Below are 24,225 nucleotides of genomic sequence, written 5' to 3' on the forward strand. Positions count from 1 at the left end.
TGATAGCATTGACAGGCAACCAAATGAAATATACCTTTTCCTCAACTAACTAGATTTCTCTAGGTTGGAAAATGTATGATTTTTAGACATTTTAAAGTTGAAAAGTTGCATATTATAGCTTTAAATGAAAGTCCTTGAATCACCTTATTTATTTGATATTCATTGTGTGTGTTGGAAGCAGGCTAATGTCCTGTTATCTGATGCAAACAGAAGCTAAAAGATTAGCTACACTAAATCCAAGGAGGCCAGTTCAATGTTTTGTGATTGCTACTTTTAAAGGTTCCTCTCAGATAGAATGCCACTCAGCTTAAAAATGATTTAAATGCACACTTTGTCGAGGTACATGACTCAACATGGTAGAATATGGATCAGCTGTCTAATACAACAAAATATCAGGGTGTTTGTAATGATTTTTTACATCTGCACCAACATTTAAATTGGGAGAAACCCATCATGGAAGAGGCAGAGACACCCATGTCTCCACTGACAGCAGCCTCAATTGACCAGAATGCATTGCAGCCATGTGACATGTAATTTGAGAGCAGCAAAAGCAGTTTACTGAAGTATGTGTTAGGCGAAAAGTTGTTGAACCAAAAAGTAAAACTAAATGATCATAAGCTGCCTACTCCAATGCATTAAACATTGCAGTCATGCTGTTTCTGTGTCACACATTGTTCCTTTGTTGTTGTTCTATTTTTGCTCTCACAACATTGTTTTCTCAGGTCCTCGCAGCTCATGTGAGCAGCGTCGGCCTCACAAAGAGGTGTTGTGGATAGTGGCAAGTTTCCCACTGGCTTTTTGATGTTGTTCTTACTTATCTCTCTGGTCAAAGTTGCAAATAGACACTGCCCGGCGAAGGACGTGAGACAGCTGTTTCTATTAATAACCTCTACCCTCTCTTACCTACCACGAGACCCCCAAGCACCACAGCAAGCCTGCAGCTAGACAAATGCACAACAGACAAACAGAGGAAATCAACAAAGGAGGCCAAACACTGACACGCAGAGCTGTTTGACTGCAGCTCTCATCAACCACCAGGACCCTCACAGACCTGAACAAAACCAGGGATCAGACCTGGAACCATGAAGTCACTGCGATTCCTTGCTGCTGAGGGATTCATCCAGAGTGGTCCAAATGCTCTGGAGAACCTCAGCTGCGTGTCTTTCAACCTCTACCCACTTCTCCTCAAGGCCTGCTACCTCCATGAGCAGGCTGACGTGCTGCATGCTTTGGTCCAGACGTGGCCTCTTCCTGTGCTCGACTTGAAGAGGCTCCTGGGAGCGACAGTCGACTGTCAGACAGACCTCACCTCCTGCACCTGCCGGCTCTGTCTGCAGGCCATTATAACCGGCTTAAAGGTAATTGGATGGTTTTGTTATACTTGTGTTGTAGTTGCATTTCCGTGCCATGTTTTTCAGTTCAGTAACACTTTATTTGAAGGGGATGTGCACAATACTGACATGACCATGATATTACACCTGAACAGGGTTCATACAGCTTTTAAAAACTAGAATTTGAGCATTTTATATGCACTTTTAAACTACATAAACCAACATTTCCATACTCTCTGAGCCTTTATTATCACATTTTAATTGTTGCTTTTAATGCAATTGTGCAAATAAATAAAGTTTACAGATACCTTTTTATACACATTTTTTTACCAGCTATTCATATTAAGCTATAGGTTTTTATCATTTAATGTTTCCTAATTTCCAGGTGATGGGATCAACAGAGGATTTATCTAGCTATGAATGAGGAGTAAACACTAGAACCAAACACCTGACTTTTACCTCCAGATACAAACGCTGCATGACAATTTAAAACATGTACATTTAATATATTATTATTCTGTTGTTAAAACAGCACTAGGTCAATGTTTAAGACTTGGGACTTGGCTCAGGATTCAGACATGAGTCATGCAAACGAGTTGATCCCAGCTCTGTCCATTAAAAATGACACAGTTGATCAAATTACACTTAATGAAAACAGACACAATCACACATAAAGTCTTAGTCATTTTGTGCCAAGTGTCATATGAGCCTCATGCAAACCCCTTCAAATAAGGTGTCACCTTCAGTTCTTTCACTTGTGGCCTATGTGGGTAAATACAACTGCTTTGACTTGTTATTGCCAAAAAAACATTTTACGATAATCTCCCTTCTTTTTTTAAAGGATTATGTGCTGTCTCCACCAAGAACCTACGCCAAGAGCCTGCATACAGTGGACCTGACTGGCCTGAGGGACATCGAGCAAAAGTCCTGCCCCTGCCAGTCCACCCTGGGTCGATGGGCAAGAACCCAGCTCCTGACCCAAATGTGCTATGAAACCATGGTGGCCATGCAAGCCAGCGACGTGTCCAGATCCGCCTTCGACACATCTATTGATATCCGTCTGAACGGCTTTGTCACAGGCCGCAACTATGAGCTGGTGGCTCAGGCCTTCCTGCTCCTCCGCTACTGTCCTCTGAAGCTGCATTTTGTTGGTTTTCGGGGTGATTCTCTCACGCTAAAGCAGCTGTTTTATGTTCTTCGCCTAGCAGAGCCTGAGTGCATGTCAAAACTGGAGATAGTACACAATGTTCCCCTGGAGGCCCCGCACTTGGAGGTGCTTCTGTCGAAAGTGGAATTCCCAAAATTGCAGTCTTTGACGCTGCCGGCTGGGGCGTTGAATGTTAGGAGGTTGAGCTCTGATGATGAGGACCTCATGTCCGTCATCGGGAATCTGATGGCACAACTGAGCAGCCTGACTGAGCTTTATGTTGGTTTCTCCACTCTAACTGGACACCTACGCAGACTGCTTAAGTGAGTAAATGGACAGAGGGACAATAAGGTGTCCTTGTTTATATAGTTATGGGAAAGAGATGAGCTGCCCCTATGTCTGTCTTACGTGCACTTTGCAGCTTCAAGAGCTTTAATATAGCTCACAATAATCTCCTTTAACCAGAGTCACAGCACATTCCAGCTTTAAGGCTCTTGTTTTGCAGCGGGAGATATTTTGTTGTTAAAATTGCTGACATGATTCCAAAGTGAGGACAGACAGCTGCCACAGCCGCAGGTTACCCAGAAGCCTACTGGATGTACTTCACAGTTCAAATGGAAATAGAACAGGAGCACAAAGCCCAAACAACAGAGCTGTTGATCAGTCAGACATATAGTTTTACTTAAAAGGGTTACCTGTTATTTTGCAACCATTTCTGGCACTTATTCCAACTGGGATTTTTGAGATTGATAGTGATCGTAGAGGAGAACATTTTCTTAAACAAATAGCTTTATCCAAGAGTATTTAACATGATCATATATATTATACAGTGTGTGGTCAACCAATTTTAGAAATGTACACAGGAAAAAAATAGAAATAAAAGTAAATAGCTAAATAAAATTCAGTGCTATATGTTCATCATCAGTCAATTGCTGACCGTTTAAATAAAGAATAAATAAATAAATATAAAATAAATAACTATATGACAGCACTCCTAAATCACCCAAGCATCGTTTCTCTGCATTATGTGTTCTGTAAAAAAAATCTGTAAGTTTCCGAAATCCTATACAATCATGGAAAATATGATTAGACCACCCTTGTTTTCTTCCATTTCTCGCTCATTTTAATGGCTGGTACAACTAAAGGTACATTTGTTTGAGAGTTTAATTTTTAGAGCTGATATCTAGCCATTTTGCATGGCTTTCTTGATAATGATTTTGATTTTATCAAGATAACCATGGAAAATAGGTAGATATCAGCTCTAAAAATGAAAGTCTTATGAGCTACTGTTGTTATCATTATATTTGTCCAAACAAATGTACCTTTAGTTGTAACAGGCATTAAAATTAACAATAAAGTGAAGAAAACTATGATAGGCCAATATCAGTCGGGCTCTACTAATTCTAAACAGCAAATCCTTCCTGAAGTCTTACACAAACCATAATTGTATCTGCCTGTGAAACACCACATGGAAGATTTAAATTGTGTTTAAAACCTGCAGAGGCCCAGAAGTTTCTGGTGCCACTGACCTACCATCCACCATAATTTATTTCCTTGACCTCTCTTTTCTGTCCCCAGTCCTCTCAACACTCCGCTGCAGTGCTTGGAGTTGGCCAATTGCTGCCTGAACCGCGTGGACATGACGTACCTGTCCAACAGCCTCCACAGTGAGTTCTTGGTCCGTCTGGACATCAGCGGGCACGACATCTTCAGCACTTTCTCCACCTGCTTCCACAAACTACTCAGCCGTTGCTCGGCCACGTTGGCCAGCCTGGTGGTTGAAGAATGTAACATCGAGGACGAGCACATGGACGCCTTCACTAACGCTCTGACGGGCTGTCAGATGCTGGAGGAGCTCAAATTCCTTGGAAACCCTCTGACGTCTGCAGCCCTGCGGAGGTTATTCTCCATGCTGTCTGCGGGCTTTCCTAAGTTAAAATACATCGAGGTGCCGGTTCCCCGTGAGTGCTACTCTGAGGATGTCACTTATCCTCTCAGTGATTCAGACCTGCTGCTGTACAACAAGGAGCTGTTTCAGGAGGTCAGGGGTCAGCTCAAAGGGATTTTGGAAAGAGCTGGAAGAGGGAGTGTGGAGGTGCACACCCCACTAATGGGAGCCTATGATCCAGACATTAATGAAACCAGCAACGAGCTGGGAGTGTGCATGTTGAAGTCCTTTAACGTCGTCGTTGGGAACTTCATAGACTGCATCACTGATGTGGACAGCAAGAGATCACAGGCTCGGAAAGATAATTAATTAGTTTGCCTGTAAATGGAACGAGTAAATGTACTGAAAGGGTCATGAACTGAGACTGTTTTTGGAAATCTACAGATGGGGAGAAAATACAACAAAGTATGTTAGGATGTAGTCAGGCCACCATGACAGATGAACACCATTCCTCCACAAGATATTCTCTCATTTATATATACAACCTTGATGTTATCAGGTAATCTTATTAAGATTGAGAGACCTGAGTACAGTAGATAGAAAGAATAACAAACAGAAAAGAAAATATAGCATTGAAGTCAATCACTAACATAGATTTGATGAACATTTACAAAATTTATTCTTACAGAGATTGTGGTGAAGTGTGTTGTCCAGGGTTCCTACACCTTTTCCAAACTCAAATTCAAGAACTTTTCAAGCTTTTCCAGCACCTTATTGCCGTGGTAAATTAAACTTGTATATACAGTATACTGATCATTTAACTTCATCACATCAAATTAGATTTAAGCTATAAACAACCAAAATTGTTTTTTCATGAAGGGATTCTATGGAAGGGGGACGATTGAAAATTCAAAATGCACCACCTGTTTCTATGTAGACTTTGCATACAATGTAACTTAAATTTAAAGCACTTTATTTAAAATGCAAGCACTTTTTAACAGGATTCCCAGCATCAGTAGGAACCGTTTGTTTTAACGTTAGTTCAAAATCTTCCACAGGTGTGAAACCGGGTTGAGATCTGGTGACTTAAACACTTCATTCATGTCTTCTTTATACTCAAACTATTCATTGAGCCAGTGTACAGAAGCATCTGCATTTGTTGTTTGATTTGGGTTTTCCTTTAATTTGACCCCCCATCTGTAGATATTCATGTGAAGCAGACTAGAATCTTCAACTCTTGCAGAAATGTTCATGTTTTGTTGACAATGAGTGACCCCTGCAGACATTTGTCTCTCCAAGTCTCTGTTCTTAAGGTAAACAAGCTACATTTATTTATGTAGGGATAGTTGGATAGCTAGAAAACTGTCACTACTGTTCCTATGCATGACTGAAGGCAAACACTAAAAATAGATCAAGTAAACTATATTTGACTGTCAATTAACATCATATACATGACTTCCATTCCTGACGAGATATTGTCTCAGAGGGTCAGTTTTCTTCTCAGTGCTTCCTTCAGTCTGTAAGCCAAACAGATGTGCAGCGCAGACAGATGTAGCTTCTGTTGTGTTTATGGTAGATACTTGAAGTTTCATATTTTCTCACCTGTATCTATTGTACATGTTCTTATGTGTATATTCTGGTTTAAATATTGTATGTTACTGGATTTGTAAATGTAAACTGCACAAATTTGCATATCCGAATTCAGCAAGTATACCTGTAACCGTTTCATTTTGTCACACCAGTAAACATTACATAAAAAATTGACACTTCCACATCCTCTAAAATGTACAATTTTTAATGAGCACTGTTTTATATAGGTACGATTTCATTTTAAATATTACAACTGGGGGACAACCATGCACAGACTAAAGACGAGGATCAACTGCCTTGATTAGGAACCATTTATTTCTTCATCCACTCCTCCTTTTCTTTCCTCTCACGGATCACCTCCTCTAGATACGGCGCCAGGTAACGGACATCCTGAAGGGAAAAAGGACAATATGAGGTTGACAAATGAAATCACGATAAATCAACATCACATACCAAATAATTTTAGATTCTAGGTGACTTGATTAAAATTTTCAGGGTACATAAACCAGGAATTTCTCAAAGCCTTTGTCACATTTACTGTACCTCTTCAAATTTTGTCCACTGCTCTTTAGGGAGGATTTGCTGCTTCATGGAGAGATCGAGGGCTCTCTTCATCCTGAACATCCGGTCATTGTACACGTTTTCTGGAAGCCTCCTCAGGGCCTCGGCCACATCTGCATCCTCATAGAGTGTGTCATCGCGCACTAAACCTGTCAGAGAAAGCATGCAATGCTGAAGATGCTAAATTGAAATTCAATGGCACAATAACCCACATTCAGACAATTATGTTTAAACACTACATTTATATAATTATGGGTCATTTTGACAAATTGTAGCTTCAAAACTATTGACACTGTAAGCTTTTATACAGTGATTATTTTGACCAATATATTTGAGCTTACCATACTTGTTGAAGCCACAAGCGTTATAGTACCATTTGCGGAATCCAAGCAGGAGCCTGCCTGTCGCTACTGTGAAATGACGAAGACACACACAGGATCAGTCAGGGGGCACAATCTTGATTTTATGAGAACACAATTTTACGTTTCTAGCAGATGTCTGGGAGAAGAGTATTGTTCCAATAGTGATGAAAAACTACTACTAGTAACTTTTTTTCCAGGCGAGTGGTAACTCACCTGTCACTTATCAGTTAATAACCAGTGGTAGAATGTTTCAAAGCATGTTAACTCAAGTATTCTACCTGAGTAACATTTTGAGATACTGAAATTGTTCAGTTTACTGTCAGAGGAGCCAAGAAACCAGAAAATATTCACATTGAAGGAGCTGGAATCCCACAGTTTTGTCTTGATTTTCATTTTAAAAAATACTCAAACCAATTAATTATCAAAAACATTTCGACAACTAAATTTTTGCAGCTTACTCAATTTATGATGCAGGGCTGTACTACTAATCTAGCCACTAGGATACAAAGTATAAAAAAATCAGCTTCACATTGATGAACTACATTAAGATGCTCCTACATGTATTTATTAGTGATAAAACAAGTATTATATACTTAAGTAATGTAACACTGTGAAAGAAGCCATTCAGCATTATGAGCAATTCTACTTTTAATACTTAAAGTATGTACTTGTACTTAAGTTACATTTCGAAGTTGGCAGTTTTCCTCATAATTAAGTATTTTTAGACTGTGATATTTCTACTTTTAGCTAAATCTACATATTCCAACACTGTACCTATGTTTAAACTATACTGTCTGATAAAGACATTAGATTGGATGACAAAAAAAAAAGTACATAACTGCGGCCATTTACCGTAATTAAGCACATTGGAGTGACAGATGAAACAACACAACAGTAGCTGCCCTGCTGAGGACGTCACAGTTTATGTGTTATATGTGCGCAACAACAAAGGATAGCGCGGTAACAGTTGTTTTCTTAAGATATTTACAAACTTATATTGACTAAAGGGACACCCGAAAGAGTGTCTGTTAGTTGTAACATAATATTTTACTGTGATTAGCATCAGCGCTAAGCTATCACCCTTAGCATCGGTTAGCACGGGGACACTAAAGGACACACACAAGTCAGACGCGCCAAAAGAGACATACAGTCAAACAAAAAGATCCAAAAACGCTATGACAGTTTACAGTATAACATACGCAACACAAGACCGTTGTGAAATGGTATTTAGTGAGTTATTTTACTACTAAAAATGTTAGTAAAGAGCGACGTTCATTTACCTGGTGCCCTCGTCGCCATTTTTTTACCAAGAACTGCCGCGGTGCATTGTGGGTAAGGAGCGTTCAGGGTCAATCGTGAATTACGCAACTTTACATGACGTATTTATAGTTTAGAAACTTCGGGAATAATAAAATCTATTAAACAAAGTGACGCCTTTGAAAGTTATCTCCTTGGTCAATATATCCGTAAACTAAAAGAAAAAGAACAAGCTATCTCTCCTACTTGATTAAGACTGATTAATTATAAAAGTAGGGCATTAACAGTGGAAGTCCATCTAAATGCAATAGATGAACTACATTAACAAGTATTCTGTTAGAAAATCAAGTACTTGCTGAACAAATGTAATCAAAACAAAACACTGAAACATTTATTTAATTAAAATACAAGTATGTTAAAGTTTGAAAATACAAAAATACATGTTAGGCATTCAGTAGCCTCAATATGGGTTGGACCTTAAATCTGACATATGCAGTTTTCTAGAAAAAGCAAAAAAGAAATTGCCTTCAAAATTTGAAAAACCAACCCTCCACCTGCAGCTCTCTCCTCTTTTTTTACTACTCTATACTAAGTTTCTCATCATAATGACTTATATTAAAGGATCTCGTTTTTTTCTTTTTTCCAGTAGTTGAAATCTTAACGAGCATAACAAGGCTCTCTTAACATGATGAAACTAATGTTGTCTAACACATGCAGCTAGATAAAAGTGCAATATTTTTACCTTAACATGTTGTGGACCTGGAGTCTTAAACAGCACAAAGTTGTACTTTGCTAGATTTCTTACAAGTGAGACCTGATCCTTTCATGTTTTCATTAGATTAGCTTGATTATTAGCCCCGCAAATGTTTACAGGCACTGCAGTGAACATAACTGTTACGACATTACTGGTCAATTTAGACAGTTGTGGTAAATACGAGTCAAATTTCAGTCAGAGGTGCTTATATACATTGTTTACATTTATTAAATATCACTTACAAAGCAAAATGTAGTTCAAACTCAGCTGATGCTCCATGTTTAAACACTTTCATGTCTGCGTGTTTCTGACATCATGATATTTATTCTGTGTGCTTGACCACATGTTTTCCTTTATTTTTTCCTTTATTTTGTCCCTTCATGAAGAATCAAAGGGTCTTTTGGAACAAATGAAAATCTTCCAATGTGGCCAAAGCCACCTCAGTGCAAAAATCCTTATCAGGCAGAATCGCCAGGCGGTCCAGGGAGATGTAGTTGGGCAGGACGGGGTCATACTGAGCCTTTCCAAGGTATTCAAGGAACAGGTGGCGCTCTTTGATACGCAAGAACTTGGAATTGAAGACCTATGGGAAGAAATACCAGATAATCAAGTGATAATAGTGAAAATAGAAAAAGATGCAAAGGAAATGTTCTAATTAGTTGTTGTTTTTTTTTGGTTTTTTTTTAAATCAACCACCAAAAGCTGCCATTCTACCTGTGGGAACTTGGTGATCAGGTTGTGTGGCACCTTCATGACATTGTGGAGGAAGTCAAATATTTGGATTAGCTTCTTTTTATTGAAAGTCAGGACTTTTGGCACGGCAATAACCATGTGCTGAATCTCATTTTCCTTAAAGCCCAGCTCTAGTTCACACACCTGTGGAACACATTTATAAAAAAAAACATTTAAACAAAGCACCTCAAGCTTACTCAAACAATATTTCCTTAATATCTTTCATAATTTAGTACCTTCAAATTTTCTTTAATAGGCTCCAAACTGCTGGTCAGTAATCTGGGTAGACGAGCTACAATGTTCCGTGTCTGAAGAGGAAAAACAAAAACAGCTTAGATTCGTCATTTCTTTTGATACTGTCAAAATCAACAAACATGGCTGAGCTTCTCAGTGTAATCTACTACAGCTTACATTAGAGGCATTGACTTTGAGGTGCCGCTGATAAAATGCCAGTCTGTTGTCCAGCCTCTGCACACTGAAGTTCAGTAGGTACGGAGCTTTGGACACCATGGACGCAACAATCTCAGAACTGAACTTCTTTGACTTAAGATAGTTCACCCTTTATAAAGAACAAAAAAGAACATTATCAAGACAGTATCATAGCAGGTATTATTTACATGAAAAATTACTCAAAATAGTTGCCATTTATTTTCTGTCAATCAACTAACTGATTAATTGGCTAGCCATTTCAGCTCTACTTGTGTAAAAGGTTGGGAAGTTTAATTTATAACAAAACAACAAATAATATGAGCTCAATATGTTTTGTGTGTACAAATCTTAATTCTTGAAGTAAATAAAGCTGCCACATAATTTTAGTGAAGTAAAAAGTACAATATTTCCCTCTGAGATGTAGTGGGGTAGAAGTAGAAAGTGTCATGTAATGTAATGTTTTAGTTTCTGAGATCCCTTCATGTCACCTGGCCTGCAGGTTTTCCAAACTCTCAGTGAGAAAGAAGGGGTTTTTAGTGATGATGTCGCCAAAGCAAGACTCCTCCACCCCGATCTCTTTGAGGAACAGCAGCCTTGGAGCCACGTCTGTGTTGAAGTTGAGCCTCAGTAGCATGGAGCCCACGCCTGGCCTTTGTTCAAGCTTCCACAGGTTCACACCTGAAATGAGACGGTGGATGATCACAAACGTGTCACAGAGATATTCGGGTTATGTCATCCTTTTAAGAACATTGCTTGTATAACGATACATCTTTCAAACTACAAGTCAAAAAGTTTTCAAAAACACTTTGTAGTTGTGTGGGTAAATTACCTAGTTGTACCAGTTTGGTGAGTGTCTCAGACTGGTCAACATAGCCTCTGAGAGAGTCCGAGACTGGGGGCAGGGACGGGGGAACAGATATACGGACAGCCTCTTCATCACTGATCTTCTCTAATGCTGAAAGCTTAGCAGCAGCATCCAGATCTGGTAAATGTAAGTAAATGTAGTAAATGGCAAAAATAAACAGAACAATGTATTCAGTTCAATGTTTGAATCAAATGTAAAATGAAATAGTTTTATTGTCAGCAATTGCCAACCAATATGTACCTAATGATATCTGGCCTTCATCTCTGATTGGCACCAGGGGACTCTTGAACGCTACAAGCTTAGCACTAGATGTTTCTTCAAAATGCTTGTCTTCTTTAGCCTTGGTTGCCAGATGTTTAGCAGCTAAGTCACTATAACAGGACAGCTGTTGTTTCCACCTCTGTCTTGCCTGTGGTGTTGTGTGATTCCCCTTGATGACTGAGGATCCATTTAGGATTTGGGTGGGTATCTTTGTAACTGTAATGCAATGGCGAAGTTGAGTATACTGCCAGGTACTGGCCACTGTCTTTGAACAAAGACTTCTGCATTGTAGAAGCTGTGTACAGGATGAAGCCATGGTGATTCTGCAGAGAAAACAAAAACATTATTCGCGTGGCTGTACAGTATAAGAATCGTATTATGATCTCTAGCAAAGGACAGTCTACTCTATCTGATACCTTTATAGCTTGGTACAATCAAAACAAGAAACTGTGGCATCATCATGCACAAACTGGACCTCCTCCTCCTCCACTGATGTACTTAATTAAAACTTACAAAATGTAAGGCCATACTGTTGTAACTCATGGTGTATGTTTGATTTTAACTCCATGCGTACGCTACTATAGCAGCTGATTTATTTAGCTGTTCATGAGTGTTTAACGATAGCGTGCAGAAAGAGGCCATTAGAATGACGCCCCTTTATTAATTAATGCACGTAAGATGTAAAACATAAGTTTGAGACCAGATTGTTTTCATTTAAGAGGCTAGGTTAGCTTTAACGTGAAGCGTTAGCGTTAAGTGCTAGCAAGCTATCAGAATAAAATGTCTCCTTAAACCGGGGGGACGGACGGACCTATAAAGCAAGCATTTTATTTTAGGTTGGTAACTTTTTACTCACAGTTATTTTTTCCTCAAATCAGCTCTATCATTCATTAAGGTGTCGCAATCAGGTCGCAATGTCACCCGTTTCCACATGTGTATATTTTTACCGGAAGGACTTCACACAGGAAGTGTCACATTTGGGATGTACCACAGCGACATATTTATGGGTAGAGCAAAGTACATTTATTATACTTATAAAGGTTAAAAACTAAAATGCTGAATATAATTGAATGAGATAACTTTCTTTTCGAAAAAAGGTTGAATTATTGTAATGCTGGCTTCTATTATATGTTTAGGTCATAGGTTTAGGTGGACATTAGAAAATGCATTTTTCCGTGCAGACACCCCCATTAGCTCAATGGTTCAGTCCGTCTTCAGGGTTCTTGCTTAGGAGGGGCTCTCTTGACATCAACCCTCCTAACTGCTTTTTACAACTTCTAGTCCTACCCTTTAAAAAAAAAAGTAAGAAAATAGCCCACGATAACGACATGGCAGCCGCTGTGGCTCCCCGAACACTTCGGAGGGATGAAGTCAACTATAACTTACATTTCCGAAGGATAAACGAGCAACAAGTGGACGATATCAGCCTTGAGTTCTTCTATAAGCCACACACCATCACACTGCTGACAGTCACTGTGCTCAGCCTCATGTACTTTGCGTTTACAAGGTAAATAACAGTGTCAAAACTGAACTTTTTCATCCAACCGCTGTTTAGTATTGTCATACTGTTCAAATAATCGCCTTAGTCATTATTTGTCAAAATTGTTGTTTTTTTCCTAAATCATCTCCTCATGACACCGGCCACCTATGGTAAAATCACCTACATCCTCAGTTGATCAGATCATGTGATTTTACCCCTTTAAGGTAATGGCCTATGTCAAGTGCGTGACTTAAGCGGATTTATTAAGTCTAAATAAAATGTGACATTAGCGTGTCATAAACATGACATGGGATGTGTCATGAACATTAATAACACTTTGAAGTAACATTAATGCTCAATTGCTCGTGATACTTGTCATGTCATGTTTCTGACAGGCTTGTGTGACTCATGTAGACACCTTCGAAATAAAGTGTTACCATATCTTGCTTAAGTCACAAAGGCATGTTCAAAAAATGCCAAAGTAATTTATTTCTCTTAAGTTAAATAATTTACTCACATTGTTATTACTATGCCAATAGCCACCCTTTGTTACATCCTTTTAGAGTGAAATGATCAATAAATGTCATATGTTACACTTTTGGTGAAGTTTTTTGTGTTTCCTGCAAAACTTTAAAAAATGAGTTAGGCGATTATTTTAACAGGGTGATGAAATGTAATACTCACAGTGCTGAATACTTGAAAATAAGCGTCCCTTTGTCAACATGTGATACTGTGATGTTACAGGGATGATGAGCACGCTGACAACAACCTCCGAGTTGGTCTTTTGGTGGTTGTCTCCTTCTTCTTGGTCGTTAGTGTCCTGGCCTTTCCTAATGGTAAGCTATGTAACTAAACTTACTATGTTATTAAAGGGATATTTGACTTCAATATCAAAAATATATATTTTTCCTCTTCCTTGTAGTGCTATTTATCAGTCTAGATTGTTTTGGTGTGAGTTGCCCAGCATTGGAAATTTAGCTCTGAGAGATTTCTGCCTTCTCAAATATAATGGGACCAGATGTCTCACAATGCCAATTACAAAAACAAACAATAAAACTATAACATTAAATGGCTATTTCAAGAAATCATGGACCTTGTTGTTAGCATTTCATGCAGGACCTATACTAGAAAGAACATAGTCCCCACAGGAAACTGTTCACAACAAGGTATGTGGATAATCTTGAGTAACCAGACATTGCTGTTGAGTTTTTCCACGACATTGAGCACCTCAAGCTAAATACCATCAGGTTCTATTATATTCAAGAGAAGTCAGACGTCTCTTTTTTGGTAATCCCTCCAACACTCGGGAACTCACACCAAAACACTCTAGATTGATAAACTGCACTACAGGGAAGAAAAAATATGTATTTTAGATTTTGGTGTGTACCAAGGTGTGTGACTCAGGATTTAGAGTAGGTCATCGTTTAATGTCAAGGTTGGCGGTTTCTCCTGGTGCCCGCATGTTGAAGTGTTTTTGAGCAAGACATTAAACCCCAAGGTGCTCCTTGGGGTTTAATGGGCAGATCTTGCATAGTAGCTCTGAAGAGTCTAATTTAAAAAATCAATTTCTGTGTTTCTGGAAAAAAACACTTTAGTTGACCTTGACTTAAGACTTTAAATTGTCAAATTTGCCAGTGTCAAAATGGCACTTTAGACTCAAATTTGCAAACACCTCAAGTCACTTAAAGATATTGTGCTTTCTTCATCAGGACCTTTTACGAGGCCACACCCTGCAATATGGCGAATGGTGTTTGGTGAGTCACCTGTCTCACTCGCTTTGCATCATTCACATTAACATATTTTTTTCTTCTTGAATACAGTTTTTTTTCTTTTTCCCTGACTTTTTTTAGGCCTCAGTGTTCTGTACTTCCTGTTTCTTGTCTTCCTCCTCTTCCTCAACCGGGACCAAGTAAAGTTAGTGATGTACTGGCTGGACCCAAATCTGCGCTACGCCAAACGGGAAGCCGATATCATGGTGACGAATGTTTTGAAACTATTTTTTCCATCTAATACTAAATGTTGGAAAAATATCAGAATGGATGGAAGGATGAAGGCATAAGGAAGGCTTTTCTCTGTAGGGTCTGTGTTATTTCCAGACACAGTTTCTTGTTCTTCTTTTTTTTTAAGAAAGATTCAGTGCATATGTATGTATGTATCCAGCTCTTACATTCCAGCAATAAAAAGGTTTAATTTTTTTGCTGTTGTGTTTCGTACAATTAACTCGTCCTGTACCTTACAGGAATATGCTGTGAACTGTACAGTGATAACATGGGAGCGGATCCTGAGCCACTTCGACATCTTCGCATTTGGCCACTTTGCAGGCTGGGCCATGAAGGCTCTGCTCATCCGCAGCTACGGCCTCTGTTGGACCATCAGCATCACCTGGGAGCTCACTGAGGTAACATCCATGTGTCAGGGTTGATCTGCTATGTGAATTGGACCTAAACACAAATTCAGTGACCAAGGTCAAGCAAAAAAAGTTAAAATTATTAAAATTATTTGTAATTACTTGTAATTTGTGGGGATGTAGCTCTCACTAGCTTGAGGTCAGCCTGCTTTGGCAACAAGAAATGTTTGTTTCTGAGAAACTCATAACAAAGCAGCAGTATCAGCAGGAGTTTCTGCACATAGCATGTGCTGTTGCCTTGACTGCTGACAATTGTTGACTGGAGGGATTAGATTACAGGGTTTAGCTTAATACCAGATTTACTCATCACAGAATCTTCTGCGTCACTGGTCCTAAGGCCAACCAGGTGCCAAAATCATTGAAATAATGAAACAAAACTGCCCCTGGAGAGTAAAACTCTTTGTTTTTTGAGTCATGCCTCAGGGATGGACAAAAGGAGACAAATATTTATTAAATATGCTGCTTTGTGGCAGATAAAAAGGCCCTTACAAGGAAATGGCTATTGCAGGAGAGACCAACCTTAAATGCCTGGATGGACATTACAATAAATGGATCACAGAATATGTTTATTATAAACTGGATTTATTCATGTCACACTGAGAAAGGTGGGTTAGTTATGTAACACCATCACGCCCCACGTTTTATGTGTTATAATTTTCACTGTTTTTTTTCCTGTTTAAAATGTGACATTTAGACAAACATAAAGGTTTATGTTTGTATGAAGCTTTTGAAATGAATGTAAGATTGTGTCTGATGTTAAATGCCAATAAAAAGTATAGATACAGTGTATATATATTTTAAAAAATAATAAAAAAGGACCAAAAAATAGAGTCCCTCGATGTCTCTTTCACCACATAAATACATTTTATTTTCACTGAGCTTTTTCGCTTTTTCCTCACAGCTGTTCTTCATGCACCTGCTGCCAAACTTTGCAGAGTGCTGGTGGGATCAGGTGATACTGGACATATTATTGTGTAACGGAGGAGGCATCTGGCTGGGTATGACCGCCTGCAAGTTTCTGGAGATGAGGACCTACCACTGGGCCGGCATCAAGTCAGTGAAGCTTGTGTAGTGGCAAAAATCGTTATATAAGATCACTGAGTCATTGGAGTATAAGCAAAAAAGGTTTATTCTGATTGCAACCAGGAGAGCACAAGGTACAGTCAAAAAGTCTGCACAGAGTGAATCTGCAGACAAAGGGAGTTTTTATAGAGTTACAATACATGTGTGTGTGTTGGGAAGGAGGCACAGTTACAACCTTGAGGACTTGAGATAGCAGGCACCCTGCACAAAAACAAGAAGAAGCAGCTGTGCCCTGTTATCTTACAGGATGAAAAGGGCGGATTGTGTTCACATGAAAATTATATAAAGTTATGTGACAATGATATAAAGTTATGTGAAAATGTTCAGAAAGTTATGTGAAAATGCATACGCATGGCACTTTGTCATAACACTGTTCCTGTCCTTTGTCTTTCTCTCTGTTCTTAAAGAAAACAAAAGGCCTAAACAATGTAGTGGTCAGTTCCCATAAGAACAATTTAGTTAATTGTTTGCATCTATCAGAAAGAAGATTTGTTGAGTTTATGCTTACTTGAATTCTGCATACTCATGTTATTGTTTGATGCAAGATTGGATGCCTATATATCTTAGAATCACAACTACTCTGTTCAGGGAAATCCACTCAACCACAGGGAAGATAAAGCGAGCCGTGCTCCAGTTCACTCCAGCCAGCTGGACTTATGTGCGCTGGTTTGACCCAAAGTCCTCCTGCCAAAGGCTAGCAGGCATCTTCCTCTTTATGATCCTCTGCCAGGTATCTGTTTTGTTTTTCAATAAATCAAAATTTCTCGAAAAGCTAGTCATCCTGCAGCTCACTCTTGGCAGCAAATGTACAAAACATCCGAAAGAAATCCTTTAATCTTGTCTGTCGTGCGTCCTTTATCTTCACAGCTGACAGAGTTGAACACATTCTTCCTCAAGCACATCTTCGTCTTCCAGGCGTCTCACCCTCTCAGCTGGTGTCGCATCCTCCTCATTGGAGCCATCACTGCACCCACCGTACGGTATGTTCATGTATCACCTGGACTTGTGAACAACAATTAACATGATACACTAGATTTTAAAGCATACTACGCAGGCAAAATCCAACAACAAATTAATTCTTGTTTTAGGAACAAGCTTAGTCCTCTTGGTGTTACGTCACACTATATTTAAAACATTTTGGTGTTGTGTAAGCTATTTTCATACTTTATGGAGTCACCCAGAAACATCCAGAGCACACATTGAAATGAAAAAAGAAAAACGACAGGCTTCGGGCAGGCTCTCTGCAGATACAGACACTTTTAGTGGGACGTAACGGACAGCTGAGAGGGATTACTTTTGCCTGAGTCTATTAGGGCTACACAATTAAAAAGAAAATGTATCAAAATTGCAATATGGATGATTTTAATATCTAAATTGCAAGGACCAATATTTGTGAAAGACAAATTGGCATTCTAAATTAAGTATTGTGGTGCTGCAAGATGTCCCAGTGTACCAGTCCCTACAAATTAAAGACTAAAGAAAAAATCTTTATTTGATACAGATCCTTGAGGGAAAAATCCCATCATGATCATTTGGATATATTTTACAATGAAATGGCAATAATGATCCAATAATGATTGTGTCCTCCAATATTATCATATCACAAATGCAAATAATTTAAAATAATCCCAATGACATTTTTTTTCAAAATCAGTCCAATACACCTGTATTCAACCTTTGTCTGTACATTGCTTTTAGGAAAATCCTGCATAGTATACTTTTTAAAATACAACCTAATTTCCTATTTTCCTTCAAACTCTTTCAGACAATATTATGCATACCTGACTGACACTCAGTGTAAAAGAGTTGGCACACAATGCTGGGTGTTTGGGTAAGTGTCTTTTGTCCTGTCTGTTCATGTTTTTTACTGCAAGCAAAGCTGCATTAATGATTTTTGAAAACTTTGTGTGCTCTACTAGTAGGAATTCTTATAAAGGCTGTAATTTTTGTTTTCATTGCTTGTTCCATAGTTTGGGTTAGATTTACTTGTTCCCGCCTTTTAGTTCAATTGCAACATTATGGTTATAGCGTTGATAAAATTGATAGCAGCAGTCTGTTGACACTGAACTTTGTCTGGTTGTCTTTGATCTCACCGACATTTCCCACGATGAAGTGCTCAGACTGGTTTCTGTACCTGTTTTTTATCAAACAATCATAAAGTCAACTTAAGGACACATGTAACCTGTCTATTCCTGTTTATACTTTATGGTTGAAATGTACTGGCTGTAAAGAGGACAGATATTGTAGATTAAAATAGTTATTTTACACCTAACAGTGGATGCACTGCTGTGTTGGTCCTGCAAACTATTTTAGCGGTGTTGACTGATAATCGGACAGCCTTTTAACAGGTTTTAACGGAGACACATTCGCTCATTATCAGGGTCATACTTTAATACTGTCTGTCTGAATATACCTGTATTCAACATCTTTCTGAAACGCTCTGTAGTTTTTTTCAATCAAAAACACATTTGTAACAGAAGGGCTCAACTGAAACATTTGCCATTTTAAGAAATTGGCAACCAATTGATGGCTTTGGGTTGCTTTCAGTGGCAACCACATTTTAACATATATGGTCAGAAAAGGTGGGGACAGAAAACAGAAAAATGTGCAAATTATAAGTAATATTTGTTGCAAATGTGATATTTATATATTACTGCTTGCATTTTGGTAACATTTACTCTTTAAATATATTATAGGCTAATTTAAGGTAACACTTTGGAAATTAGCATCTGATCTTAGTATGTTCCCAGGAATTGGTATTGGTATTGGTATTACCAGGTATTTCAAGATATTCGAGTCCATCTTGAAATACCCGGATCATCCGCTACACAAAACCTTTATTGACCAAAACAACAGCAGTGGACGGCTCCTCTCTCTCCGTTGCAGGACGGAGAGATTCAAAAGATCCTTCGCTCCTACAGCCATCAGGCTGTCTCATTCTTCCAGAGCTAACAGACTAACTGAATTTCCCCTCTGGAATAAATAAAGTAATTTTGAATTTGAATTGAGGGTGGACACTTTAACTGATGGTACTTCAGACTCCAACTCTGTAAAGTATCAGTTAAAATATAAATACAAAGAATTTTGTTTGGTCTTTTGCTGCTGTAGCCCGTCTGCGTCAAGGTTAGGCGTGTTGTGCGTTCAGAGATGGTCTTCTGCATAACTTGGTTGTAACGCGTGGTTATTTGAGTTACTGTTGCCTTTCTGTCATCTGGAACCAGTCTGGCTATTCTCCTCTGACCTCTGGCATCAACAAGGCACTTTAGCCCAGATAACTGCATCACTTGATATTTTCTCCTTTTCTGACCATTCTCTGTAAACCCTAGAGATGGTTTTATGTAAAAATTGCGGTAGATCAGCAGTTTGTGTAATACTCCAGGCCGTCTAGCACCATGTCTAAAAGCCTAAATGCATTGAGTTGCTGCAGTGCGATAGGCTGATTATTTTTTTTCTTTAATGAGCAGGTGTACCTAATAAAGTGGCAGGTGAGTGTATAAGTGCACAGCATCTTAAAATAAAATATAAAGAGGGCCGAAAACACCAACAAAATTTTCAGACCAAAAGCTGATGCCTGGTTAACCACATTTAAAAGTTACTGTTGAGCCCTGAACGCTGTACTTTTGTAGCCAATTGAAATTCATAACATGATGTAGTTATTGACCTCTCCTCAGACACAAAGCTGTTAAAGCCCCTAGTCTGCTCTAGTTTCCATAGCAACGAGACAGGCTCTCTCCATCTGCATGAAATACTTAACATCGAGGCTGCTCGCTTGTCTGAGTTGTAACCTTTACAGCTGAATTGAGTTCCCCACAGCAGTATGGTGAGTGAGTATTATTACGGGTTTCAACGACTGGGGAACAGTTATACAGAGCTCATGCATTTGTACTCATATGCTACAAGTGTTAGGCATCAACGGAGACACTACAGTGCGATTAAATGGTGTTGCCAAGAGAGGGGGCTATTGTTAAATACAAAAATGTCCATAGTAAGCATACAATGTTCCTTAAACTCTGTTTCACTTATATTTCTCTTCAGGGCCATCACTTTCCTCGAGGCTCTTGCTTGTGTGAAGTTCGGTCTCGACTTGTTTTCCAAGACACAAGTTCGCTCTGTACTTCTGTGGCTGCTGTGTCTGGTAAGATAAAACAAGTGTGCATATGTGTGTGTGAAAGAACACATGCAATCTTTATTATGCAACTCTACTTCCTGTGCAAATGTGATAACGCTGTGAGGCTCTTATGTAGCTTTTCAAAAAAGTGGCACCAACCACTGTTAATGTAGACTACACATCTTCATGGACAAGTATTTTTTTACAACAGTTGTTTTATAACAGTCACAATGAAGTATGTTACGGACTTGTAGCATGGTCAGTTTTAAAGGGCTACAACTAATGACTGGTTTTATTGTCAATTAATATGCCAATTATTTTCACGATTAATCATTATGTCTATAAATAACATGAAATAGTGGGAAAATTGCCCATTTCAGTTTCTAAGTATACAAGGTGATGTCTTTAACTGTCTTCTTTTGTCAGTCAAAAACCAAAGATATTAATACTACAAAGATGCCTGAAATAATAATTGCCATTTTTTTTTTTAAATTACAATATTATGATTGTTAACATATTATATAAAACCGAGAAAGGCCAGAAATCTCTATTTGAAAGTCCTGCCCTGCCTTTTTTTTTCATGAAAATCTATCCTGACATTCAAACAATTATCAAAATTGCCTGTGATTTTTTTATTTTATTTTACTTTTTTGGCAATTGATGCTGACATGAGTGCTTTACAAAGCTGTATGTTTCTTTCTAAAGATGTTACTTTTGAATGCATCTCAATAATACAATTATTACTATTCACTTTGCTGAATTTGGCAGCTTCTAGCACCCTTAAAACTCTAGTGACAGTCTTAGCTATCTTTGCTGCCAGCCTGTTCACATGCAACATATTTGCTATAGCAAGTTTCTGTTAAATATGTAGCAATATATATGTAACTTTTATTTTTGTATTCACTTACTGTATCTTCTCTCTTGTCCTTGGAAAAAGCAAGAAATGTGTTTAACCACACCTTTTTTGCACCCTCTTGTATATTTCAGGCACTCATCACACTTCTTTGTTTATATGGGATGATGTGGTATGAGCGAAATAAAATGCAGGTGAGATGTTTCTTTGGCTCTTAGTTAAAAGCTTCTGTCATATTTAAAGTATTAATTTCCAAAATGTTTTAAGAGTTATTAAAAACAGCTGAAAATCTTGTTTTGCTGACAAATAGCATTAACTCTGTTTATGTGTCCCAGTAGAACATGCACAATACTAGGACCCTGAAAAAATCATTATGTACACTGTGCTTTTGCTACTGTCAGTAAAATATTTCTATGATTTCTAAATTGCAATTTGGTGACTCATCAGAGCTGCACCTTTTTTGTCTTTTTCTTTATCACTCTGAGCTTCCTTGTGTTTACAGAGCTTTCCTCTACAAAGTGAGGACGACGGTGACGGCAGTGTTGTTGACTCATGTGGTTTTTTCCCAGATGGTGTTGCAGGTCAGTCTCATATCAGGCAGATTGGTGTTTACTCTTCTGTAAACTCCATCCGAAGTGTTTAACATGGTTATGTCTTTTTCCTTCATAGCTCACAGGGATTCACAAAGAAGTTTACAACCTACCAAACGAAGGAGAGCTTCTGGGAAAAACAGATTTGTGAATGGACATGGAGGAAAGAAACAATAAACCATAGCAACCTACAGCCAACAAGGGGAATACAGTATGCACTACATCTATTGAACAATTGTAAAAATTGCATCAAGGGCTTAATAAAACCCAGAAGGCAGAAAGCACACAACAAAGTCACATCAACAAGCCTTGATATACTATTTGAACTGATTGAGTCAGAGGCGAAACACCAGTGAGCTGAACATTGTACATGTGCAGACTGGGCTGTTGGTTCTCTAGTGCTCTGGTAGCACTAGTCTATCTTTATAGGGATAGTTAATATTTAAGTGTGGTTGCATGAGGTATAGTGCATTAGCTACAGTAGATAGTGATCAGCACGCATCCCCCAGTTTGGTGAAGTAGGCTGGAGTAGCGGCATTAAGCCTAAACAATGTACTGCAGTGGACAGGGACAGCATTAAAAGCACCACCTAAAGAAACTAAAAATGTTCAAGTTTACGTGAAAGGAATTGAAGCCATTCTGTGCTTTATAATCATTTAATTTGTTTGTTGAATCCTTTAAACACCAAAGTCACACAATAACACAAACAAACCGATCTAGGCAGCAGTAGACAAGCAACTCCTGTGTAATACGAGGTAAAATTACTGTTTTTTGTTAATTAAGTCTGGTGGTCTTGAGGAGAACATGCACAACAGCCTCAGTTTCCAGTTGGAAAATACTTTTTTTAATCTATTTTTTTAGGAAGGTTTTTTTTATTAAGGTACTGAAACATGTTTATGCTGCCTCCATCCAGTTGTTAGCTCCATGTCAGGTAACACTGACTATAGGAAAGTACCTCATACAACTTCACTTAAAAAAATCAGAAGTGTCCCATTTAATACTGTATGACAGAAACAAAATTGATCATGTATTTAATGTCAGTTGTTTTTAAACAGACCAAGAAATATGCACTGGATTTTGAAAGAGAAGATGGCCTTATTTGGACCATAAACACTACTGTAGAAAGCATCCTCCTGCACCCAGCATTTTCTACCTTATATCACTAAATATTGTTTGGACGCTTTACACTATGGGACACGTTGAGACAGTGGTGTGCCAAACGAGTCCAAACAACACTGAGTACATATATGTACATTGACTCTTTTTTACACTTAACCTCTTTGACTGTTGTTTTTTAATATTACTGTGTGCTAAATGTAGTCCTCTTACTGGAAAACTAAAGATCACAGTTATTGTTGTCTGTTTTTTTATGTCATTTGAATTGGTTGTGATTATTTGTTATCTTGTTTATTTAACATATTTGTGTTTACAATAATAACTGCCATAAGTGACCATATTTTGCACTTATCCATAATACGGTAAAATACTGGTATATGCAGTATTGTATACTTTTTAAAAATCAAATCATCAAGAATGATGGGGGTTTTTTTCCATTTCAAATAAGAGGAACGACCAAGTGTTATTGAACCAACAGTAGCCTTTACAGTAGATGCTACCTTTTAAAGCGTTCATCATTATGATTAATGGAATTTAATTGTTTGTTATTTTGTGAATTTTTTAGTGTGTTGGTAATGAGAGAAATAATTGTATGATAGTTGTACTGACAGAGAATACTGTGACATTCAATGAAACAACACTGTGGTGACATTCAATAGCAGAAGATAATCACTTGTGTGAAAATATCACTTTCTATGTGTGAGGTTTTTTTAGTAATCCCAATTAATGAAATGTGACCTTAATATAACACGGTGGGTGACTGGTTGATATAAGCTGTTCTTAATATTGTTGAAAGATGCATTATATTTCTTAAAATGTTTTTCAACTTCCAAGTAAGTTCATTTTTGCTTGTTGAACTTTTGTTGTTGTTTGAATGAATCTTTCTATTGCACTAGCTTCCCTCTGTCGTTCTAGTGTTTTTATAAAGCTTTACATGTCAGACTGTACTGTATTTAATATTACGTTTTGTAAAATGTGTTATTATTAACCTCATGCACTACTACTATTACTGATTTATAATTGTATATGGGTGGGTTTGCTTGTTTTTCTACACATAATTAAATGATAACATATCATTCTTTTGTTTGTGTCCACTCTTAAAGATATTGATCTTGTACTTGTCCTTGTCCTTTGTAACACACCTACAATATGACAGAAAGAACAAAAAATATTTGAAATAGATCCAAAGAAAGGCATCCCATTGTTGCCAGAAAGAAGATAAAAATAACGTCATAATAATAACTTTATTGTATAAAACCATTAATGTGAAGTAATGAATAAGAATATGGGCTAGTTATTGCAGAGTAATATTTTATGCAGAAATGTAAACAGGACTGTACTTCATAATGGGAGTCATAAATTGTATATATAGAAATGTCAACAGGAAAGTAGTAAATATACTATGCATAAT

The 24,225-nt window shown here is 38.0% G+C and overlaps 4 protein-coding genes across 5 annotated transcripts; 2 read left to right on the top strand and 2 right to left on the bottom strand.

The window, feature by feature from the left end:
- Positions 1–1,061: 1,061 nt before the first annotated feature.
- Positions 1,062–6,102, top strand: lrrc14b (leucine rich repeat containing 14B). The gene is made up of 3 exons (XM_059349311.1): positions 1,062–1,358; positions 2,173–2,801; positions 4,057–6,102. Exons 1-3 carry the CDS (start codon positions 1,083–1,085, stop codon positions 4,733–4,735), a joined length of 1,584 nt encoding a protein of 527 aa, XP_059205294.1. The 5' UTR covers positions 1,062–1,082; the 3' UTR covers positions 4,736–6,102.
- Positions 6,103–6,145: 43 nt separating this feature from the next.
- LOC131984486 (cytochrome b-c1 complex subunit 7) lies at positions 6,146–8,230 on the bottom strand. The gene is made up of 4 exons (XM_059349316.1): positions 8,160–8,230; positions 6,859–6,927; positions 6,500–6,666; positions 6,146–6,346 (listed from the first exon to the last, which is right to left on the bottom strand). The coding sequence occupies exons 1-4, from the start codon at positions 8,176–8,178 to the stop codon at positions 6,269–6,271; spliced, it is 333 nt and encodes a 110-aa protein (XP_059205299.1). The 5' UTR covers positions 8,179–8,230; the 3' UTR covers positions 6,146–6,268.
- An 855-nt stretch (positions 8,231–9,085) lies between these two features.
- mterf3 (mitochondrial transcription termination factor 3) lies at positions 9,086–12,156 on the bottom strand. Of its 2 annotated transcripts, none has more exons than XM_059349315.1 (8): positions 12,034–12,156; positions 11,157–11,500; positions 10,881–11,033; positions 10,540–10,729; positions 10,034–10,181; positions 9,859–9,930; positions 9,605–9,637; positions 9,086–9,473 (listed from the first exon to the last, which is right to left on the bottom strand). In XM_059349315.1, exons 2-8 carry the CDS (start codon positions 11,491–11,493, stop codon positions 9,279–9,281), a joined length of 1,128 nt encoding a protein of 375 aa, XP_059205298.1. In that variant the 5' UTR covers positions 11,494–11,500; positions 12,034–12,156; the 3' UTR covers positions 9,086–9,278. The 2 variants fall into 2 exon arrangements, with proteins under 2 accessions (XP_059205298.1, XP_059205296.1); XM_059349313.1 differs by having other exon boundaries at positions 9,605–9,766.
- A 285-nt stretch (positions 12,157–12,441) lies between these two features.
- On the top strand, positions 12,442–23,890 carry ptdss1b (phosphatidylserine synthase 1b). The gene is made up of 13 exons (XM_059349312.1): positions 12,442–12,684; positions 13,402–13,493; positions 14,367–14,411; positions 14,508–14,632; positions 14,897–15,055; positions 15,966–16,117; positions 16,736–16,877; positions 17,015–17,127; positions 17,913–17,978; positions 20,183–20,282; positions 21,243–21,302; positions 21,611–21,689; positions 21,778–23,890. The coding sequence occupies exons 1-13, from the start codon at positions 12,506–12,508 to the stop codon at positions 21,873–21,875; spliced, it is 1,410 nt and encodes a 469-aa protein (XP_059205295.1). The 5' UTR covers positions 12,442–12,505; the 3' UTR covers positions 21,876–23,890.
- The last annotated feature ends 335 nt before the right edge of the window (positions 23,891–24,225 follow it).

This window comes from Centropristis striata, chromosome 14, assembly GCF_030273125.1.
Source record: "Centropristis striata isolate RG_2023a ecotype Rhode Island chromosome 14, C.striata_1.0, whole genome shotgun sequence".
Taxonomy (NCBI): Eukaryota; Metazoa; Chordata; class Actinopteri; order Perciformes; family Serranidae; genus Centropristis; species Centropristis striata.

Bases quoted from the DNA above. Each gene is read 5' to 3' on its own strand.
- lrrc14b (XM_059349311.1), top strand. From the start codon at position 1,083: ATGAAGTCACTGCGATTCCTTGCTGCTGAGGGATTCATCCAGAGTGGT. The intron at 1,359-2,172 runs GTAATTGGATGG...CTTTTTTTAAAG, and splicing joins CCATTATAACCGGCTTAAAG to GATTATGTGCTGTCTCCACC. The intron at 2,802-4,056 runs GTGAGTAAATGG...TTCTGTCCCCAG, and splicing joins CACCTACGCAGACTGCTTAA to TCCTCTCAACACTCCGCTGC.
- LOC131984486 (XM_059349316.1), bottom strand. The intron at 6,667-6,858 runs GTAAGCTCAAAT...TTTCTCTGACAG, and splicing joins TTGTGGCTTCAACAAGTATG to GTTTAGTGCGCGATGACACA. The intron at 6,347-6,499 runs GTACAGTAAATG...TTTTCCCTTCAG, and splicing joins AGTGGACAAAATTTGAAGAG to GATGTCCGTTACCTGGCGCC.
- mterf3 (XM_059349313.1), bottom strand. From the start codon at position 11,493: ATGGCTTCATCCTGTACACAGCTTCTACAATGCAGAAGTCTTTGTTCA. The intron at 10,730-10,880 runs GTAATTTACCCA...GTCTCATTTCAG, and splicing joins CACCAAACTGGTACAACTAG to GTGTGAACCTGTGGAAGCTT. The intron at 9,767-9,858 runs GTACTAAATTAT...TGTGTTCCACAG, and splicing joins CTATTAAAGAAAATTTGAAG to GTGTGTGAACTAGAGCTGGG.
- ptdss1b (XM_059349312.1), top strand. From the start codon at position 12,506: ATGGCAGCCGCTGTGGCTCCCCGAACACTTCGGAGGGATGAAGTCAAC. The intron at 16,878-17,014 runs GTATCTGTTTTG...TTATCTTCACAG, and splicing joins TCTTTATGATCCTCTGCCAG to CTGACAGAGTTGAACACATT. The intron at 21,303-21,610 runs GTGAGATGTTTC...TTGTGTTTACAG, and splicing joins ATGAGCGAAATAAAATGCAG to AGCTTTCCTCTACAAAGTGA.